Source organism: Xylocopa sonorina, chromosome 1 (assembly GCF_050948175.1).
Source record: "Xylocopa sonorina isolate GNS202 chromosome 1, iyXylSono1_principal, whole genome shotgun sequence".
NCBI lineage: Eukaryota > Metazoa > Arthropoda > Insecta > Hymenoptera > Apidae > Xylocopa > Xylocopa sonorina.
The window spans coordinates 1,402,587-1,412,948 of record NC_135193.1 but is presented as its reverse complement, the minus strand read 5'-3'; the positions used below and the strand labels follow the sequence as shown (position 1 = coordinate 1,412,948).

General features: G+C 38.4%; 1 protein-coding gene across 1 annotated transcript; it reads right to left on the bottom strand.

Moving 5' to 3' along the window:
• Positions 1 to 4,239: 4,239 nt before the first annotated feature.
• LOC143426538 (leucine-rich repeat-containing protein 58) lies at positions 4,240 to 9,711 on the bottom strand. The gene is made up of 5 exons (XM_076900101.1): positions 9,541 to 9,711; positions 6,278 to 6,791; positions 5,756 to 5,972; positions 5,169 to 5,358; positions 4,240 to 4,506 (listed from the first exon to the last, which is right to left on the bottom strand). The coding sequence occupies exons 2-5, from the start codon at positions 6,748 to 6,750 to the stop codon at positions 4,343 to 4,345; spliced, it is 1,044 nt and encodes a 347-aa protein (XP_076756216.1). The 5' UTR covers positions 6,751 to 6,791; positions 9,541 to 9,711; the 3' UTR covers positions 4,240 to 4,342.
• Positions 9,712 to 10,362: the final 651 nt, after the last annotated feature.

The window sequence follows — 10,362 nt, the reverse complement described above, 5'->3', positions numbered from 1 at the left end:
ATTTCTATCATTTCTTCTCTGCTTTGAGGCACATGTAAGATTCGAACAGGGAAGAAACGTGATGCAACAAAAAAAAATTTCGTATTAAAACTTCACAGATGTAATGCAGGCTGAAATGTATCACTGTTCCCTGTAATCCGCAACGCTAATCTCGTTTTGTAACGTGTCTTATACGTTTGTTACAGCATGTTCTTTTGTTATAAATAACTGTGAATAGAATTAAAATTAGTACCAGGTGAACGATGCAAGTTTCGATTAACGACTTCACCGACGACTGTCGCTCGAAAATAACCGTCGATTCTGTTCAACGATCTCCAATTAACTCCAACGAATTTCGTCTGTTTGGCGATAAGTTAGAAACGGTCTTTACGTACGATTAACTTACGAAATCGATTAGCGAAACTTCACAGACCGCGTGACATTTCTTATCTCCGCAGCGGCGCATATTTTTCGGACGTCTAAATTATAACATACTATAGAAAAATATACGACATCTCTTTAAAACGTGGGACAGAAGAACTGTTCACTCTAAACTAGAGTGACGGCTCTACACTAAATGAGCGTACTCCTGCCCATCTTCGAAACATACTCACATTTGTACACTTAACTCGTGTAGCCTTAAGACTCGATCAGCACGCACCCCTTTTACGATCTCGATCACGAAAAATCGTACATGTACATAGAGAGAAAGAGAGGAAGAGAGCGAAAGACGTTAGACGAAACAAAGGTAATAAGATCGCAAAGCAAACAAGCGACAAAAGGGTGTGAATCGAGGAGAGAGTCGCGTTCTCAAGATTTTTAGAGGGGCATTCGCCGGACTCCGCGGCGAATGCGATCGAATTTTTATAAGCTTTTTACTTTTGCACCACTAGCGATTCTGTCCGTAACCACTTTCCCGTGTTTTTTACCTTTTCACGTAAGGTAAGAAGCGATGAGACGGCGAAAGATCGTATACCGAAGAGAGCGTAGCCATCGCAGGACGATCGATACTTAAGACACCTCTTGCTGTTTCCGCGGTTGAAGACTGCTATCCCGTACGATAAATAAGGAAAGTGGGATCCAGATATTTTTTGTGGAGAAAACAAAAAAAAAAAAAGAAGAAAACAGTGGCAATATAAGCGGTAAATTCACTAGCGGTAATGTTTGCTGTTTCTGCGATAAGTAGTCGAGTTATAGTCGTGATACGCGCACGCGCTACATCTAGCGCGACTAATCCCCTTGGAATCGCCTTTTGTATGAACCTTTGTTTCTCTTGTGTATCCGTACGCTTGGAAGACTCGCTTGTAGAACTACGACTATAGGACATCCTCTTCAGAAGTATGCCAGGTGTGCTCCTACCGTACAGACTTGACCATTATCTAGTTTCTGACGTTACAAGAGACAAGATGTTCCTCGAATTTGGAACGGTGCATCCTCAGCGTGAATCGTCCCCCTCGTTGTTCCTCTGAAGCTTTTTTCGTTTTCACCCCATCGGACGATACCCGCGACAGGGTTCCACAACAGTTGGAACGGCGTCGTTATTCGATTTTTCGAATTAAAGCGAAGCAGTAACTCGCGTGGCATTCACGCCGGGATTGAGTTCCGTTCGAGATCAGCCAGCCTCGAATCGATCCGCGCAATCCTCTTCCCCGACAGTCACGCTGTCTGTTAGAGATCTCCGGTCCTGTGCTGGACCACGTGACCAAGTATGCTCGCTCGACAGAACGAGCGACAGAGTGTCAGTCACGAACGGTTGGAGCGAGATAGGGGAACAAGAGCAAAAGAAGGAGGAACAGAGGTTATAGCGATGTAATTACGTCGACGAGAGGTTCACAGGTTGTCCGTGAAACGAGTGTTCGTCCCTTCCGGTATGGCCGTGTACTATATAGTTGTCTACTTAAGTCTACGAGCCAAGTATAGTCGTAGACGTTGAGTGCTTACCGCACATTTGACTACAGTTAACGGTCTCGCGTGGCTTCTCACTGACTATAGTTTGCTCTGCTAGGTCCACACGTCGACTCAGATCAACCCTTCTATACTGGCGTCGATTACACTCGCTTGAGTCGAGTGACGGTAAACCCGTTGTCGCACTATAACAGCATGTGCGATATCGATCTTGTATCCGCGCACTGTACACGGTGGCTGAACCCATGCGTCGCGACGATTATAGTCTAGAACTAAAAAGTCTTTCACCTAAGTTAACTTCATCGGCTGTAGTCGACGGTCTCTGGATTACTTACTCTCGACTGCGAGTTGGTTATAGTCGTCCGCCAGCCATTATACGCTTACTCGAGCTATGAGTTGAATTGAGTACAGTCGACGACGGCGTGTATACTTAGAGCCCCGTTCACTGTAATCAATTTCTCGTGCTTATACTTACAAATCTATCGCAGCGACGATTCTAGTCAGCAAGCCAGAGGAGTGCTCATCGGATTCGCTTGCTGGCTACAGTCGACGGTAAATCGGAGCATAACACTTGTTCGTCGATTCGATAATAACTACGATTACTCGGTGAGCTATAACAACCTCGTTTTTACTATACGTACTCTGTAAAGTAAGGAACAGAAACGTCCATAAACGCATCTACTCAAGTCATCGACGGCACCGTTCACCTAAACAAAACCCGTAATACGCCATACCGTGAGGGTTCTCGTTAACTCGCAACTGTACTAGGAAAAAATTGTGTTAATAATGCATATAGATAATCCGCGAGAAGGATGACGGTACCAAACGGGTCAGAGGAGGATTCAAGGGAACGAAACGAAGCAGCGGGAGTAATAGACGTAGTCGTTTAAATTACCATAACGCGGTGATCCGTGGAGGATCGTGGTGGGAGAGGTGGAGAAGAGAGAGACGTAAAAAAGAAATGAAACAAAAAGAAAAAACGAACGCGTGACTGTGTGTGAGCGAGAACGGAGTGCCTGATGCGTATGAGAAAAAAGAATACTCGTTCGCTGCAGAAATATACCTTGGGGTGGGGAGGAAAACGAAACCGAAGCGTTTGCATACATAATATGTATGCGTGTATGTATGTAATGTGTAAAATAACAGAGCGCATATATATGAATATGCATATGTATGTATAGGTAATTAATAAAACACGGCGACACTATATGCGATATTAAAAGAAAAAGGAGCAAAAAAAGGAAAAAATACCAGAAAGAAAATGGAAAAAATACACTAGCGAACTCTTATTACGATATTGCTATATTCACGAAGATTGTCACCGACTTACTTCGAGTTATTAAAAAAAACTGAAAAATGGCAAAAAAAATAATAATAATAATAATAATAATAATAATAACGATGTTCTCTATGAATATTAAACGACTCTATACCGACGAGATCACGATGATTAAACAAATAAATGAATAACATCGTTCGCTTCGCTATCGTTCACTTGTCGGATGTTTTCAGTTTTACACGGTTCACACATGAGAATAGTCGATAATCGATAAATTGTAGAAATAAATCAGTGGATGTGTTTTAAGCGAGGATCGAACGCCTCCGTTCCTACGGAGACTCTATATGATAATATGATTATTATTATTATTGTAGATTTTGTGGTTTATTTAACAATAAAACGATAACGTTAACAGACACTGCGGTTTCATTCGCGACGATTAAGCTCAACGAAGAAGGGGCGCGAAGTAAGTATGTACGAGCGAATCAACTTGGTGGGGTGTTTATTTTATAAAACGTTCAGGATAAATGTACACGTCTAAAGAGATTCGCGCATTAATTAGATGGCAGTTCGTTCCAGGAAGCCAACATTGAAAGACGCTTTAATCTTGATTTCCTTGCAATTTATCAACTAATCGAACAGCCTAGTAATTCACTAGAAAATTGTAGCTTCTTTTTCAGGTCGAATTTTCGAGACCAAAGATTCGATATGTTTCAAGTCATAATCTATCGTGTGCTTTTGTATCTGCAGACTGTCTTATAACTATATCCGTACCCTAACTGTCTATATTTTCAATGTAAAATTTTTTTAAACCAAATTAACGCATCTTAAGTTTCCCAAATAATTTTATTTTGCTCGTGTTGTTCTGTCACATCGCAATGATGATTGTTTGTTTATTCAATCTTGTTAAAATTTAGTCTTGAAAAATTATATGCCACATATTTATAGCGATAGATTTATCGGAAAATCATAGACGGCATTACTTAAATTCAACCATAAAACATACGGATACGAGTTCTTAACAGTGGTTACATCTTTAACCTTTGATTTTTTTAATCTGATACTCTTATTTAAGCTAACTAAGACGGAAACGCATTATGGAAAAAGAACAGTTCGAACCTTCGTATTTCCTTTGGACGAAAGATATAACGGGAGGATACAAAGCACCAATAGTAATAATCATCCTAACAGAACTTTTCTAATCATCGCACCGCTGACTACTTCGTCACCGTCTCGCGACGCTATGCACTTCCTGCTGCAAAGGTACTGCAACAGAGGCAGACGATACTTGCCGCAGAAGTCGACGAATTTCACGTGTTCCACTCTATTATTGAAAAACACTCCTGCAAAAAAAAAGCGAGTTAACAATTTTTACATGCAAACGACAAAAATGTAACATATTTGGAAGAGAATATTACTTTACATCGTTAGTGGAATAAATGTGCGCGAAAAATACACGATGTTAATTAATTAATTTGTAATATATTATAATAATATATATATATATATATATATATATATATATATATATATATATATATATATATATATATATATATATAGCCAATTGTGGTCATCTAAACTCCTCAGAGATAATACGTATTTGACCTATAAACTTTTATGCAATGCATGTATCCTGAGCTTTGAAAATTTTCAAAAATCCAAGCATCTAGCATGAAATTGAAATTTAACAAACTGAGCAAGTTTTTTTAGAAAATCATAAAACGATTGGGGTTAACGAAACATTTCGCATGAATCCATCGTAATCGAAACAACGCGCTTTCTTTTCAAAGGAAACGAACATAGCAAGCAAGGATTGTTCGCCGCAGGTTCCAGTTTTTCCCGCGAATTTCACACACGTAGAAAGAATATCTGAAAAGAAAACGTGCGTGAACGATAGCTGAGTGCAGCGGCGATAATGGCCGATTGCAACGAGGGAAAAAATCGGTGTCGCCAATGGCCGTGTCGATAGAACGTTGAACTTTGAACAAGACTAGCTGCTGACCTCTACACTTCGGATTGACGCAATGATGGCCGCTGTTTAGATACTCCACCAGGTTCCTGGGTATACTTTCCTCGTCGTATTGGATCTCGCTGGTTTTGATCACTCTGGCGGCCAATTCCAACAGGGACGGGGGATTATGCGTCATGTCTGACACGAATCGAACGACCAGTGGATTATCCCTTAGTGATAACTAACCGAACAGAACAGAAATTCCATTTATCGAAACTTGGCAGTTTCAAATTAAAATTTGTCTATTGTATTAATAAGAGAACTGTTGCTGAGAATCAGATTACTCCAAGTTTTTTTCACATAATCGGTTTGTTTACAAAACCGTTAAGAACGAAACCAATTAAAGTTTATTTTTCTATGAAATCCAATCACGCATCATCATCTAAAATAAAACGAGAATAGTAAGGCTATGTGTATAAATAAAAAACTTGAATTAGTCTGACACTCGAGTATAGAAATCTATTATTTTGCAAAAGTAACAAGGAATTAAAAAGATTTAAAAACAGCCCCCTGGGCTTTGAATGGTTGTTTCACATTAGTAGCAATGACCACCATTATCTTTAGCAGCCGTACGCTACCTCTGTCAGACATTTCAGCGTGATGATCTCTGTAGGCAGTGTCCTCAGTCTGTTTTTGTGAAGTAGCAACGACTTCAAATTGGTCAACTTCGCAATGGAGCCGGGCAGGCTTTCCAGCATGTTGTCACACAACACCAACGCCTGGAGGGACTTCAGTTCACCCAAGGTGGATGGTACTTCCGTTAATCTGTTCCCACCCATCGATAACACGTGCAATCTGAAAGGAAAATTGAATTTTTCTTGATATTTAATGTATCGACAAACGATGTTCAATTTCAATCTGTTTTACTGCGCTTCTAAAACCTCAAGTTTATTTGCATCAACAACGCAAAAAAAGTGCTTCCTTGTTTCTTCAAGACAGTTTTTTCTCATTATTTACCAACCGATTTGACACATCTCAGATGCCTTTGTGTATTTAAATCAAAATGTGGATTAAATTGCAACATCGTGCCTATTAGAAAAGGAACAAAAGAAGAAGAAATACGATCAAGCGAAAAATATAATCGAGATTAACGGAAATACCTCTGCAGTCTCCAAACATCTTTGCTGATCTCAGTGATATGATTGCCTCCCAAATACAAGTACTTGAGGTCCGTCAGCTCGAGAATCTGCTGCGGGAAGTCCGTCAATCTGTTCCCGCTGAGGTTCAGCTCCCTCAGACCAGACAGATTTTGGAAGCTCTTGGGCAGAAAATCATTGGACAAGTTGTTGTGCTTGGCCACCAAACAGGACAAGGGGCAGTAGCCGAGGAACTCTGGCAACTGATAAAGGCCGCAGTTCGATATATCCAACGAGTTCAAGTTCGTGAACCTGACTATGGTTTGCGGAATGCTGGTCAGCCGATTCTGGTGCAGCAGCAACGTGTCCACGTGCTCCGGGTTTTTTGTGTTCACGAAATGATCGTTGAGCAGCTGCGTGTCGAGCATCAGGTAGGACAGGTCCAGTGTCTTCGCACTGGAATCCGAGTCGCTCGAGTCCGACGTGTAGTTCTCCATAAACGAAGATTTTATGGCGCCTCCGTTGAACTACGTTCTAACTAAGCAAATAAAAATTACGGAATTAAACAAGTAGCTTCGCGTTTAGATTTCTTCTACCTTTCCTGTTGAATTGAATATTTCTCACTGTTTATTTTTTATAAATGGAAATTGTGAAGATTTAATTTTATGTTTAGATCGATTCTGTCATTTAGTTTCTGCTGAAAGCAATGGTCAGGCTGGAGAATTTTCAGAGATGTAAAAGCATGAGGATAGAAATATTAATACTTCGAGCGAACAATTTTCGATAGAAAAATTTGTTTACGATGTGAGAGTGCTTCACTTGTCTCATCCATGTAAATGCCGTGTGGCAATAATAATCGTGACGAATTTTGCACGATCAACATCATCTATTGCTCGCGTTGAGTAAATCACTTTTTAAGCAAACAGTGGACTATCTCGTCGCACGTGTTAATCCAATTATAACTATTTGCTTGAAACGAGATCAGGAAAAGTTCAGAAAGTAAACTATTTCTGATATTTTCAGTTTGAGAGGAACGTGGAATATGTGACTCATTTTCCTTCAGATTGTTGATGAAGAATCAAGCGGACATTTTTAGATGGCTTATCTACCGCGATTAATTGAAAAAATGTAACCAATGGATAGCAACTTTTATTACTAATCGTCTCATCGACCAATAGGTTTCACAATTCACTATTATCGCATTATATAAAAAGAACGGGTACGAGGACTTTCATACGAGAAGTGGAAGCTCCAATCCTTCGAAAGATAACAGTTCTTTTTCTCGGAATGATAACGTGTTATTCGAAGAAAATATCAGGAATCTATCCAACTTATTCTCTTATGTTCTTTTATGTGAAATGGCCACAAAAAATGGAAGCTGAAAATTCGACGAGCATACATTTGGCTGAAAAATAAATACAATGACACGATCGATAGAATATTATCTTGTGTCAAGAAAGAAATCCAAAATAATCGTTTCTTCAAACGAAATAATGTCGCTTTAGATTTTCGATTAATTTTCTCATGTATAATATATAATAATCTTCCGTTAACTGTACAAATCGTATTGTATTTATTTACCAATTAACCAAATGCACTCATTGAATTTCCAAATTTTATATTCTCGAAAATGGCATCCCCGACAGAGAAATGTTATTCTAAATTTTTAAGTTCGTCCATAAATCTTTCCACGTACGGAGGTATTTAACCCTCTTTATAATTGTGCCATCAAGTCGGATACATCCTGTACGATACATTAATTTTAGAGTAAATTAAAGACGTAAGCCCCTAACTAACTTTGTATCTGTCAGCGCGTTTCAGTTTCGCGAGAAGTTAAGAACGTACTCGATAAAACGTATCGCGCGCACTTGCTGGTGGAGATACAATGGCATTAACAAATTAATTTTCATCCAACAGAACAATGGGTCGCGCGAGAAGAGTTGCGAGATATTTACTCGTGATTAAAGTCTACACTGGCATCTTTTAATAACATTAACCTGGTAATCCTGTCACAGTTTCTTTTCTAGGATAAAGAAGACATTTGCATTGCGGTATAGAGTGAGCAGTACACATGCACTTTTCATTTTTACAGATGCAATTATTAGAATGTCTTGAATGATATTTATAAAAAGGGAAGAAAGACTTTCGTGGAAATTATTTAGAGAAAATCGAAACGTAATTTGAAACATAACTTTAGACATTCTCACATTAAATGTATAGAAGAAAACACGGCATCTCAAGAAGTAACACGTATTTTAAAAAATATTTTATTTATAAATAAATTTATTCGTAAAATAGAAGAGAATTTTAAGTTTTATCACATAAATGAAGAAATATAGTTTCCTTTCACGTAAACTTTGCTTTCTAACATTAAAGTTTACCCCTTCTAACGCCATGTTGGTTGTGTTAGTCTCCATCCGTTCACAATAATTAACAAAATAATATGATTCATTAATGCTGTGTTTAAGAGACAATCTGTACCACATTTGTTAAAAACTAGATACTTGTACGTTTTCATTGGCTTATTATATTCAAGTTTCAATTGATACAGGTATAAACACTCGTACCATTACGAACTGATAGCATGATTGTAGTTAATATTAATTTTACGGGCGGTCGAGAGTCGGACAATTTCAAGGGGGTCATATCGAGAACCAACCGTTCCAACTTCTTCTTATCTATCATAACTTCAACAACAATTTCAAGATCAATTCAACATAATGTTCAAGATTAAAAACAATAATTCCATAATCCTTCGATCACGTCATTGAACATTGTAAAGTGTAAACTATTACGTAAAATAGACATCAGAGCACTAGTTTTTTTCATTTCTTTCAGCTGCATCTCGATGATAACTCTACTTAACCTCAGTTATAGGTCAGTGAAATTATAAATAACAACCGTAGTAATTGATAATCATCGGTAGTAAATCTTCATTTCTCGAACGAGTGATTATCATTACTTCACAACAGTGTCTCACAACGAAATAAGGAGCTAATGCGAAAAGATTAATTAGCACGAATCCCTTTCTTTCTCCTTTACAATTTAAAAATAGTCTCCAGGCAGCAGCGATAATTTAAACAAATGAATCCTCCATACTTTCGTGAATTTCCAGCCTCGCTGGACGATAGTCTCGCGCAACTTCCACCATTTCCGAGAAACTATCACCGTTAGAAGATCGTGAGACGGAGATCGGCAGTGATTCGTGGATTATTATTCTCGTTTGTTCGCACAATTCCCAATCACACGTGCACTTTGGCTGTTGTTGCAGATGTTTGTTATCTTACCACGGCGCAATTCCGCCACTTGCGAGACGCCAGAAGGTATTCTCTTCACTGTATTGCTCGACCTTGCCAATCGTTTACCGTGCAGGAATTCCGCGGCGCGCTCGATCGCGGTTCACAGAGAAACTGGGCCGCAAGGGATGCGCGAACGCGGAGCTCGAGACTGACAATGAGTCGTATCTGGTTTTATCAGTCTCTTTTATAAGCTGTCCGACAACCGTGCGTCGTCGTGGACCACGTGTTAAGCCGCGGTGACTTTGCAACAGAGACGAGGAAACTGGATAACCGCCAATCTCTATTGAATATTATCCGAAATAAAATATTCTTCAAAGGTATACATTTATTTGGGAATTTGTCAGGTGTAACGACAACATTCGAAAATTTCATGAAAAAAAGGACTCACATCTTTAGATTAGAACAAGCTTTAGAAATGCTTTAAATTATTTTATAGTTATGTACATGATAGGATTACGTACAGTAACGTAATATTCACAGTGATTAATTTAATGTATATGAATAATAAAATAAGTCTTAAAAAATTTAATTTCAATGTATACTGAAACTATATTGACATATTAGTTGATATATTATATTAGTGCGTTTAAATGAATTATTTAAAATTTTAATGAAACTGTAATAAATTTTTATATTCTCAATTCATTGTGTACATGTATTCAGAGTGTAATACACATAACGTATAGTGATGGAAATTGATACCGTAACTGTATACTATAGTATCAAATAAACACATACGTATTGTGTAATCCTTAGCCACGTGTATTTTCGATTGGCTTCGAACTCTTGGGTTATAAATAAGGCGAAAAT